At 45.0% G+C, this 12899-nt stretch overlaps 1 protein-coding gene across 2 annotated transcripts in view; it reads left to right on the plus strand.

The window, feature by feature from the left end:
- Positions 1–12899, plus strand: part of LOC137374307 (cilia- and flagella-associated protein 44) — a 283090-nt gene that overhangs the window by 154909 nt on the left and 115282 nt on the right. For both annotated transcript variants that reach the window (XM_068040145.1, XM_068040146.1), the window contains exons 20-21: positions 11457–11619; positions 12295–12425. In XM_068040145.1, coding sequence (XP_067896246.1) covers positions 11457–11619; positions 12295–12425 — 294 coding nt within the window. The remainder of the gene's footprint in view (positions 1–11456; positions 11620–12294; positions 12426–12899) is intronic.

Below are 12899 nucleotides of genomic sequence, written 5' to 3' on the forward strand. Positions count from 1 at the left end.
CCACCCATTTATACTAACCCGACAGTAATCCCTTATTCCCTATCACCTACCTACACTAGGGGCAATTTACAATGACCAATTTACCTATCACCTGCAAGTCTTTGGCGGCGGGAGGAAACCGGAGCACCCAGCGAAAATCCACGCGGTCACAGGGAGAACTTGTAAATTCCGCACAGGCAGTACCCAGAATTGAACCCGGGTCCCTGGAGCTGTGAGGCTGCAGTGCTAACCACTGCACCACTGTGCCGCCCTAAAGTGAGCAATGGCAGGCTTTCAAGGTGAAGATAGTCGGGGTACAAACTAAACATATTCCCATAAAGAGGAAAGATGGACATCCAAAGTTGGAGCTCCCTGGGTGACAAAGCAAATAGAAGTTAAAATAAAACTGAAAAAGTCAGCTTATGACAAATGTCAGGTGTAGAACATAGTCAAATGCCAAGCAGAATACAGAGTGTGCAATTGAAAAAGGACATAAGAAGGGCAAAGAGTATGAGAAATCATTAGCAGGCAACATAAAAGGGAACCCAAAAAGATTTTATAAACATATAAAAAGTGAAAGGATAATTAAAGGAATGGTGGGGCCGATTAAGGAGAAAAAGGAAATCTTCTTGTCCAGGCAAAGGGCTTGACTGAATGAGTACTTTGCAACTGTCTTCTGAAAAGAAGAGGATGAACTTAGTGTCACAGTCGAGGAGGGGTGAGTGGAGATATTGGGTAGGATAAAAGTAGAAAGAAAGGAGGTACTAAAGAAGCTGGCATCACTCAGAATTAACAAGTCATCCGAACCAGACAGGATGCAGCTTAGGTTGCTAGGAGAAGATAGGGTAGAAATAGAAGAAACTCTCACCAGAATCTTATAATTCTCCTTGGATATTATAGTGGAACCAGAGGACTGGAGCACTGTAAATGTTACACCCCTGTTCAAAAAAGGAGAGAGGAATAACCTAGTAACTATAGGTCAATCAGTGGTGGGAAGACTACGAGACACCTTTATCAAGGACAAAATTAATTCTCACTTGAAGAAGCATAATGGATAAGGATTAATAAGATCGGCCAGTGTGGATTTGTCAAAGGCAAATCATGTCTGACTAATCTGATTGAGTTCTTTGGTGAAGCAACAAAGGGGATTGATGAAGGTAGTGTAGTGAACTTTCAATGGCATTTGCTCGGAGAAAGTGGTAACTTGAGTATTTAAAAGGCTAAGGGATAGGAAGCAGAGTAGTCATGAATGCATGTTTTTCTGAATGATTAGAAGTGTGTAGTGGGGTTCCCCAGGTGTTGATATTTAGGACCATTGCTTTTCTTGTTATATATAAATGACCTGGACTTGGGTATAGGGAGTACAGTTTTGAAGTTTGTGGATGATACGAAACTTGCCAACATTGTAAACAGGTTAGTAGCAGACTTAAGGAGGGCATTGACTGACTGGTGAAATGGGCACATGGCAGATGCAATTTAATATGAGTTGTATGAAGTGATGCACTTGTAGGAAACAACAGGGAGAAATAATATGATTTAAATTGTACTATTTTGAAGAGGATGTGCAACAGCAGAGGTACCTGGGGTTGCATATTCACGAATCTTTGGAGGTGGTAGGGAAAGTTGTTAAGATGCTTAAGCAAGTGTATGGGATACTTGGCTTTGTAAATAGGGGTACTGAATACAATAACATGGAAGGCATAGTAAATCCTTACAAATCACTGATAAATGCCTCAGTTGGAGTATTGGGCTGGATTTTACAAGCCCCCCCACTTATCGGGGGTCATGGGAGGGATGGTGGGCATGGAGGCGGGTGCCTAGAAAATGCCTCCTGAAGAGGCCCACTACAGGCCTTGATGCCGGGGAAGCCTGGCCCAATATTGCTGGCGGCGGCGAGGCCTTGTGGCAGCGCCACCCTCCCCCAAACCCCCATCGCTGCTCAGCAACAGAAGGCAAATTTAAATATGGAAAATTATATTAATCACAGAATTAATCACTTACCTGCTCCCACAGTCCGTTCCGCAGCGATATTGCTGCTGGTGGCTGACACTCCTGCGCGTTCAACTACTCATCAGGGGATCCAAGTTGGGACACTGGTGGGGAGTGGGGAGCAGGTAAGTTTTTCAGTGCCGGGGTAGGGGGGAGTGGCGTCAGATTAATTTCTTTGGTTTAGGGGGTGGTGGGAAAGGGTAAAGTTTAAAGCTGATGAACTTTGGGGGGGATGGTCGGCAGCACAAGGTAAGTATTTTGGTGGGGGGAAAAGGCAAAGAATGAATTGTATGGTTGTTGGGGGTTTGGTGGGAGAGGGGCGAGAAACATTTATTTAATTTTTTTAAATAAATTTTAATTCACTATCTCTTTAAATATTTAAACTAAATGGAAGGGCTCGAAGGCCTTTAAAAATGGCTCTGGTGCCTGTCCAGTGGCGCCTGACGCCATTGCCGGGGATGGACAGCCCGCTCCTCCATGTCATCGGGGTGGACGGTCCACTCCGGCCTTTAAATGAGCCGCCGTGCTGAATAATTATGTGCTGGCTCTTAAATGCCCACTGAAATGGCCTTGGAAGCCACTCAGTTAAAGGGCAGTTAGGGATGTGTAATAAATGCTGGCATAGCCAGTGACACCCACATCCCACTAATGAATAAACAAAAAAACACGCTACCTAATAAAGTGGGGGAATCAGATTCCATGGAACTATCAAAGGGCAATTGGACATGTACTTGAAGAGGACTAATTTGCAGGATTACGGGGAAAAAGCTGGAGTATGGGATTAAATTGGACACCTCTTTTCTGGCACAACAGACTGGATGGCCGCCTTCTGTGCTATAAGATTCTATGATACACTGCTACTTCAAGACCCTTTCCAACAACCAAAACACTGCAGCTGCTGGCAATCCAAGTAAAAACATACAACCCTGGGACAAGCAGCATTTATGGAGAGAGGAAGGCAGAGTCAATGTTTCACCTCGCTGGCCTCTCCTCTTGCCATTAGACAGCTCAGTGTTTCCAACATTTTCTGTTTTTATTTTTGATTTCCAGCAGCAGCTGTGTTTTGCTTACTCTCTTGTTGTGTCTTGCGGGCCCCCGCCTGCCAAGAATGAGGCAAATTAATTTTGCCACATGGACATTAAATTTCAAATTGTTGCTGGGAAGAAAAGGCCTGTTACAAGAATTGCCAGACCTTGGCTGAAAAAAAACTACATATTAACAGACAGTCCTTGTAGACAAAGGAGCTATTCCCTGCTCCAATTCAATCCACAAACAAATGTGGTCAGACCAGTTAGTCACATGACTAACTAGCTGTTGCAGAGTTTTGAACTGAGAGCTGGCAGAAAGCTGTTTGCTCCTGGATTGAAAAGACCTCTCCTGGCTGGCTCGCCACAGCCTCTCCTGTCTGCTCCCATCTTTTTTTCACAGAAGTCCAAAAACCGACTGAAGACACATGAACCCCAAGAGAGAAAAGTCTCCCACAGTGAACAAGGTTTAAGAAGGATACTGGGCCCCAATGAAAAGCAAGATCGACCTACAAACAAGGACTTTACAGTGAGCTCGAAGAACCATAACAACATCTCTTCAGATATTGCCTCAAATCCTTCCATTTTATTTTTCTTCTCTTTTCTGTCTCTATTTGCATGTGTGTATCGTATATGCATGCTAGCGTGGGCGCATCGTATATCGGTAGGCCTCAACCGAATTAGAGATTAAGTTGAAGTTTAATAAAATTTCACCTTCTTTCAACCTAAGAAAGCCTATTTGTGCTGGTTTCTTTGCCAAATAATTGGAAAGCAGTGAACAGAGATTCACCAAGGGGAAGCTCAAAACACAGTGTGTTTAAAAATAAAACCCTGTAAGACCAGGTGGAGGTTGAAAGGGAACCCTAGACCTCTTTCTCACCTGGTCGTGACAGAAATTTAGGTGCTAGCATCTGGAATTGACCCACAGACAAATGAGAGAAATTGGAAGTGGGAAGCCAAATTGTTCCCAACCAAAAAAGTTTTCAATACAGGTTTCCTTGTGGTTGTGTGTGATCGAATACTAACATGTTTGCAACTGAAGCTAGCAGCTCTCCAAGCCAGGGTGAAGTAACTTGGGATATGTTAAAAGCACTATCTATGGAGGAGTTGTGGAAAATGGCTGAGCAGTGTGGGATCATTGATGGTGGCAAGGCTAGGACGTCTGAACTCCTAAGACTATTGGCCAACCATTTTTCCCTTGAATCTGAAGAAGCAGAAACAGGGTTAGAAGCAGACTCTGACAGGGTATTGTTAGCAAAGATACAGTTGGAACAGAGGAAAATTGAATTTGAGGAAAGAGAGAGGGAGAAAGAGAGAGCCTTCATTCTGGAACGTGAAGAAAAACAAATACAGGAGAAGGAACGAGAGAGAGGAGAGAGAGAAAGAAAGACAGGAGAAGGAACGAGAGAGAAAGAATATTCTGGAAGAAATGTGACGAGAGAGAGTTGAAGCAGCTTGAGTTAACTAGAGGGCGACAGAGTAACCCTAGTGAAAGCATGGCCAATATGGAGAAGCAAGTAATTCAGGGCTGGGAACAAAATTGTTAAATCTAGCTCCACTAATTCCAAAATTCAACAAGGAAGATGTGGAAGTGTTTTTTGTGTCTTTTGAGAAACTGGCAAGGCAGCTAAAATGGCCAGCTGAGACCTGGCCTCTTTTACTACAAAACAAGCTAACTGGAAAGGCCAATGAAGTTTATTCCCTGTTTCCAGATGAGAGTTCATCAAATTATGAACTGACCAAAAATGCTATCCTCAGGGCGTATGAATTAGTACCCGGCGCCTATCACCAAAAGTTTAGAACCCTCAAGAAGCAAGCTAATCAAACTTATCTGGAGTTTGAAAGAAGTAAGCAGCTGGCTTTACCAGTGGCTGAGAGCTCTTAAAGTACAGCTCAGCTATGAGAATCTCAGAGACGTAATTCTGTTAGAGGAACTTAAACACTCCCTCTCACTCTCCATACAGACCCATGTAGAGGAGCAGCGGGTCCATAGAGCCCGGCAAGCGGCCGTTCTGGCCAATGAGTTTGCATTCATTTATAAGTCGGTTTCCCATGGCAAAACCTTTCCTAATCACCACCGCAAATCCAAAAAGAACAAAGGGTGGGAAGGTGATCGAAGCCCAGGCAGTCCTGGGAGAGAAAAGAGAAAGGGAAACAGGGGGCCCTCCTGCAGCCAAAAAGGAAGGTGCGATGAGCAAGAGTGAGAGTCGGAGACCTGTGTGCTTCCATTGTAATAAAGCAGGGCATTTAAAAGATGACTGCTGGTAACTAAAGGGAAAACCTGTAGGGTTAATCAGGGCACATCCGCTCAATGAAGAAGGGACCCTGATGGAAAGCACAAAAGAACAAGCTTTGGCTTTAACTACAGTAAGAGTGCAACTCAGGAAGCTTACTACAGCCAGAGCAGGAAAAGCTAATAGGATTCCTGAAGGCTATCAGGGTTTTGTGTCTTAAGGGAAAGTAACCCCATACCCCTTGAGTAGGGCAAGCAAGCCCATAGTAATTCTCAGGGACACAGGGGCCACTAGATCCTTTTAACTGGGAAAAGGCCTGACCTTTCCCCCGAGAGTGCAGTGAACACCAGAATGGTGGTGAATGGTATTGGAGGGCAGTGTATGCCTGTACCTGTACACCGGGTGCACCTGGAGTGCGACCTAATTTCGGGACCAGTGATCATAGGGATTGTCCGTAGTTTGCCTGTGGACGGGGTTGAGCTGCTCCTAGGTAATGATCTGGCGGGGGTGAAGATGGTAGCCCCCCAGTAGGGAAAGAAAGACCACAGGAGGTCAGAGAGACAGGGCAGTGGCAGGAGATGGACCCCTGCAGTTTCCCTGAATGTGTAGTGGATCAGGCCATGATCAAATCAGCTCCCCTGAGGAGACTGCATTGGCACTGCAGGCAGATGACCATGAGGTCTGCCTGTCAGATACTTTCTTTGGAAAGTTAGGAGACCCAGAGAATGAATTAAATGGATTTTCCCTAGGTGAGGCGCAGCGAGCAGACCCAGTATTGTGAGAGTTAGCGCGGGCTGCCCAGTCTGAAAGTAAAGCAGAGGGAGTCCCTGATTGCTACTATTTAAAGAATGAGGTACTGATGGGGAAATGAAATTTTCGTCACAGGCCTGAAAGTAAGGAGTGGACAGTAGTTTACTCGTTTGTGGTGCCACAGACAGGGAAGGGGAAAAAGTGACCAAGAGGGCAGGTTGAAGGAAGTCCAGGAAGAATCCGGGATGAAAATCCTTACTGTCTGGTCAGCCAACCCTGAAAAATTTGAAAAGTTAGACCCCACATCCTCCTACATAAATGTATACTCTAGAAGCACCTCACCAGAGTTGCTAACAGCATTTACAGGAACGTGCAGAGACAAAGATAGACCTCTAGGGGGCAGATAAACCATGAGGGTGATGCTTCACTTAGTTGAAGTGCCGCAGGAGAGTGCAGTAGGGTTTACACAAATACCTGCAGGCAGGAGCGTACTCTGGAACAAAGAGGAGATTAACAAAGAATCCTCCCCCACAGTCAGAGAAAAAGGGAACCGCCCATCCCCTTTGCATGGCTCAGCAAAGCACTGAAAGAGAGTTCAGGATAGACCCACCCACTACTGACTCTCTTGGAAACAATTCCAATTTAGGGCTAATTAAATCTAACATCCCCCCCACCCACCACCACCCTTGGCAGACCTCAACAGGAACAAAGACCCTAGGCAGACATGGCCATGGGCAAACTGAAGAAAATCTTCCACAAAGAGACATATGTTTGCTGGAATGCCAAAAAGGGGGCAATTAAAGAAACACTGGCACCAAGAAAAGTCAGGCAATTTTAATAAGCTTTAGGATTTATGAATGAATGGAAATTAATGAAAGAAATGCATGTTTTTTTTCTGTATCTTACATTTATCCCGACCCTTTTAATGAAATGCGCCTTTTCTCAAATTGCATTTTATTCCCCTGGGTTTGGAAGTGTCACGCAGGCCCCCAGCTGCCAAGAATGAGGCAAATTAATTTTGCCACATGGACATTACATTTCAAATTGTTGCTGGGAAGAAGAGAAGGCCTGTTTCAAGAATTGCCAGACCTTGGCTGAAAAGGTTTTTTTACATATTAACAGACAGTGCTTGTAGACAAAGGAGCTATTCCCTGTTCCAATTCAATCCACAAACAGATGTGGTCAGACCAGTTAGTCACGTGACTAACTGGCTGTTGCAGAGTTTTGAACTAAGAGTCGGCAGAAAGCTGTTTGCTCCTGGATTGAAAAGACCTATCCTGGCTGGTTCGCCACAGCCTCTCCTGTCTGCTCCCATCTTTTTTTCAAATAAGTCCAAAAACTGACTGAAGACACATGAACCCCAAGAGAGAAAAGTGAACAAGGTTTAAGAAGAATACTGGGCCCCAACGATAAGCAAGATCTACCTACAAACAAGGACTCTACAGTGAGCTTGAAGAACCGTAACAACAACTCTTCAGATATTGCCTCAAACCTTTCCACTTTATTTTTCTTCTGCTCTTTTTCATCTCTATTTGCATGTGTGTATCACATATGCATGCTAGCAAGGGCGCGTGGTGTATCCGTAGGAATCAACTAGATTAGGGATTAAGTTTAAGTTTAATAAAATTTCACCTTTAAACCTAAAAAAGCCTGTTTGTGCTGGTTTCTTTGTCTTATAATTGGAAAGCAGTGAACAAAGATTCACCAAGGGGGAGCTAAAAACAGTGTGTTTAAAAATAAAACCTTGTTACACTTAGACCAGGTAAAGGCTGAAAGGGAACCCTGGACCACTTTCTCACCTGGTCAACTGTTGTTAATTCATTGGCACTTTCCCTTGGGAGTGCCCACCTTGATCGTCTGCTCTTCTCTTCGGGGTTCAGGTGGAACATTAACTCTATCCTACTCCCTTCACAGATGCTGCCTGACATCCTTATTTCCATTCTTCTTCTTTGGCCTCCTTGTCTCGAGAGACAATGGGTAAGTGCCTAGAGGTGGTCAGTGGTTTGTGGAGCAGTGCCTGGAGTGGCTATAAAGGCCAATTCTAGAGTGACAGGCTCTTCCACAGGCACTGCAGATAAAATTGGTTGTCGGGGCTGTTACACAGTTGGCTCTCTCCTTGCACTCCTGTCTTTTTTCCTGCCAACTGCTAAGTCTCTTCGACTCGCCACTGTTTAGCCCCGCCTTTATGGCTGTCTGCCAGCTCCAGCGATCATTGGCAACTGACTCCCATGACTTGTGGTCAATGTCACAGGACTTCATGTCGCATTTGCAGACGTCTTTAAAGCGGAGACATGGACGGCCAGTGGGTCTGATACCAGTGACGTGCTCGCTGTACAATGTGTCTTTGGGGATCCTGCCATCTTCCATGCAGCTCACATGGCTAAGCCGTCTCAAGCACCGCTGGCTCAGTAGGGTGTATATGCTGGGGATGTTGGCCGCCTCGAGGACTTCTGCATTGGAGATATGGTCCTGCCACCTGATGCCAAGGATTCTCCAGAGGCAGAGAAGATGGAATGAGTTGAGACGTCGCTCTTGGCTGACATACGTTGTCCAGGCCTCACTGCCGTAGAGCAAGGTACTGAGGACACAGGCTTGAAACACTTGAACTTTAGTGTTCCGTGTTAGTGTGCCATTTTCCCACACTCTCTTGGCCAGTCTGGACATAGCAGCGGAAGCGTTTCCCATGCGCTTGTTGATTTCTGCATCGAGAGACAGGGTACTGGTGATAGTTGAGCCTAGGTAGGTGTACACTTGAACCACTTCCAGAGCGTTGGCGCCGATATTGATGGATGGAGCATTTCTGAGTCCTGTCCCATGATGTTCATTTTCTTGAGGCTGATGGTTAGGCCAAATTCGTTGCAGGCAGCCGCAATCCTGTCGCTGAGTCTCTGCAGACACTCTTCTGTGTGGGATGTTAATGCAACATCGTCAACAAAGAGGAGTTCCCTGATGAGGACTTTCCGTACTTTTGTCTTCGCTCTAAGACGGGCAAGGTTGAACAACCTGCCACCTGATCTTGTGTGGAGGAAAATTCCTTCTTCTGAAGACTTGAATGCATGTGAGAGCAGCAGGGAGAAGAAGATCCCAAACAGTGTAGGTGCGAGAACACAGCCCTGTTTCATGCCACTCAGGGTGGGAAAGGGGTCGGATGAGGCACCGTATGCTGAATTGTGCCTTTCATATTGTCATGGAATGAGGTGATGATACTTAGTAGCTTTGGTGGACATCCGATCTTTGCTCGTAGTCTGAAGAGACCACGTCTGCTGATGAGGTCAAAGGTTTCAGTGAGATCTGTGAAAGCAACGTAGAGGGGCATCTGTTGTTCACGGCATTTCTCCTGTAGCTGGCAAAGGGAGAACAACATGTCAATGGTGGCTCTCTCTGCTCAAAGGCCGCACTGTACCTCAGGGTAGACATGCTCAGCCAGCTTCTGGAGTCTGTTTAAACCGATTCGCGCAAAGACTTTCCCCATTATGCTGAGCAGGGAGATTCCACGGTAGTTGTGGCAGTCACCGCCGTCACCCTTGTTCTTATAGAGGGTTATGGTATTGGTATTGCGCATGTCCTGTGGTACTGCGCCCTCATCCCAGCACAGGTAAAGCAGTTCATAGAGTGCTGACAGTATAGTAGGCTTGGCACTCTTGATTATTTCAGGGGTAATGCCGTCCTTTCCAGGGGCTTTTCCAACTGGCTAGAGAATCAATGGCATCACTGAGTTCCGATCTTGTTGGCTGTTCGTCCAGCTCATTCATGACTGGCAGAGACTGGGCTGCATTGAGGGTGGTATCAGTGACAACATTTTCCCTGGAGTACAGTTCCAGGTAGTGCTCCATCCAGTGGTCCATTTGCTTGCGTTGATCAGTGATTGCGTCCCTGATTTAGACTTGAGTGGTGGGGGGGTGCGATCTTCCTGATGGTTGGCCCAAAAGCTCTCTTAATGCCATCATACATTCCTCTGGTGTTTCTGGTGCTGGCAGCCAGCTGAATATGACTGCATAGGTGTTGCCAGTAGTCATTTGCACAGTGGCTGGCTGTTCTTGTGCAGCGCTTCTGGCTACTTTAAATGCTACAGATGTTAACTTGCTGGGGACTTTCTTGTAGTTCAAAAATGCAGTGCGCTTAGCAGCTATGATAGGTTCCAGCTCTTCAAAGTGAGATTGAAACCAGTCTGCATCCTGCTTCTCACGTTTGTTAAAGGTGGTCATTGCTGAGTCATAGATGGCGTCTCTGATGTGGGCCCACTTTGCCTCTGCATCCCCTGCAGGAGTGTTTTGAAGGGCTTTTTCAAGTGAATTTAGAAACTTATGTAACAGCTGTGGATAAGAAATTCTGTTAGTGTTGATGTGCGGGCAGCCTTTCTGCTTGGAGTGATGTACCTTCTTTAGTTTGAGTCTAACTTTGCTGCACACCAGGTAGTGGGCAGTGTCGCAGTCCGCACTGCGGAAGCTGCATGTGATTTGGACACTGTTTATAGGGGCTCGCCTTGTGACAATGAGGTCCAGCTGGTGCCAACGACGTAATCTTGGGTGTCTCCATGAAACCTGGTGACAGGGTTTAGTATAAAAGAACGAGTTGGTGATGCATTACTGAGCGCATTACTTAATGTCCCACATTTACTCAAGTCAGGTGTAAGACGTTAGAAGTATTAGTGTTGAATTCCATTCACCATGTGTTTGTCTAATTGCATTGGCTGATCTAAACCATCTTTTGGATGAGACATTAAATCAAAGCCCCACCTACCCTCATGTACGGATTAAAAAGATCCCAAGACCATATTCAAAGAGCAGGGACGTTCTCCTCTGTGTCCTAGCCAATATTTATTTATCAACCAATATTATTGAACAGACATTATCACATTGCTGTTTGTGGGAGCCTGCTGTGTGCAAATTGGCTGCCACGTTTCCCTACATTACAATCGTGACTATACTTCAAAAGTATTTTGTTGGTTATAAAGCTTTTTGCAGCGTCTTGAGGTCATGAAAGGAGCTATAGAGATTTCTTCCTTAAATCCTTTAGTGCTTTTAGAGAACTGTAGTTCTGCTGCATTCCCTACCTCAACTGTATGTGCAAGCAAGATGTAGAACTATATCACAATCATCTTGCAATGGATGAAATAATTTTGTTATACAGGGTTTTCTTCCAGTTCCACCTTACTGTATCTTGGACTGTGCCAAAATGCCCAATTAGAGCTCCAGGAATTCATGCAGACTAGCCTAAGCATCACAAGTCAAGTATGGGAATGCTTTTTTTTTCAAATTTTGTCTGTCTCCCTGCAGGCTGGCAGGAGCCTGGCCTCTGCTTGCTGATTCAGTGCAGCAACACGGCTAAATGTGTGAACTTGGCGGAGTGGGTGTTAGAGCTAAGTGGCACAACACTGTCCAGTCATATTGTCAGTAGATATTTATCAGTCATTATTTATCATAATCTGTTTTTATGCTTAATTTTATCACTTAACTTTTTAATTTTGTATCATATTTAGTCTTGAAAATGCTAAAAAGAAGGCCGAGATGGACCTGATAATGAAGCTGGCTGAGGAAAAAAAGGCTCAGAAAAGATTGGAGCTAGGTGAGCTGCGAGACGAGTTTAGGGAACTTCAGATAAAAAATGCGGAACTTCCTGAGCATGTCCAGCTTGAAAAGGAGGTAGGTTTTAATAGTTTTTTAAAATTTAACCTTTGATTGCCCAATGTTGGTAAAGGATTCTATTGCGGCATTAGTATGGAAGTACATTCTGGGGTTGCGTTAAGACTGCAGAAATTCAAGTAGGTGGCCCACTAGCACTGATTCAAGGCAACAAGAGGTTGAAGTAAATGAACTACACCAGCATTGCCTGCATAACAAGTACAAATAATAAAGTGAAAGTCTAGACCAGATAATCTGTTACTGACTGAGGGATGGGTGTTGATTGGGGCACCAGTAGAACTTTCTGCTTTTCCTCCAATAATGCCATGGGATCTTTCACACCCACCAGAACAGGCAGGCATCTCATCGAGAACAGCACTTCTTCAGTAATGCACTGAAGCATCAGCCTCTGCTGTGACCTCAGGTGCTGGACTGGGGCTTAACCTCATATCTTTCAGACTCTGAGACAGAAGTACTAACACTGAGCCAAGGCTTAAACTCAGTCCCCACTGATACTGCTCCTGTATTGTGTCCTGTAGCTCAGAGCTATTCAGTTTATATCCCCATTTTTATTTCCCTTTCTCAGTCTCATTACCTTACATGTGTCCACATAAAATTTGCTAGTCATCAGCTCACCTTCACAATTTACCCCAATCCCATTGTATTTGATTTTGTCATTCGCCATGCTTTTCTTAGGATTTTGAGCTGGATTACCAGATTCGACAACAGATTGAGGGACAAATAGCTGATCGGATTGAGTTAGTCTATAAAGAAATGGCATGGGAACAGGAAAAGTATCGCATTGGCCACCAAAAACTCCTAGCCAGGTAAACTGTTGAATATAAGCATCAGTTTTCGAAATGTTCATAACACTATTATTTGTTAATTAATGTTTGTCAACATGTTTGAATTATAAGTGGAGTCATGAGAGAGCTTCTAGTGGCGCTACGAAGGCCTACTTGAGTTTTCCATATGCGTAATGTGCCACTGGCCACTTCCTGCATGGCCCATGCAACGTTATTGAAGTGGAGTAGCGCAGGCAGGTGCATCCCCTGTATGCGCCAAAGCCATTGAGTATACAATATCATGATGTCAGTGATTCCATGGATGTAGGGATTAAATGTAATATTTCAAGGTTTGCAGATGACACAAAACTAGGTGGAAGTGTGAGTTGTGAGGAGGATGCAAAGATGCTTCAAGGGGATTTGGAGAGGCTAAGCGACTGGACAAAAGTTTGGCAGATGGAATACAATGTGGAGAAATGTGAGGTTATCCACTTTGGTAGGAAAACAGAAGTACAG

This window comes from Heterodontus francisci, chromosome 10, assembly GCF_036365525.1.
Source record: "Heterodontus francisci isolate sHetFra1 chromosome 10, sHetFra1.hap1, whole genome shotgun sequence".
Taxonomy (NCBI): Eukaryota; Metazoa; Chordata; class Chondrichthyes; order Heterodontiformes; family Heterodontidae; genus Heterodontus; species Heterodontus francisci.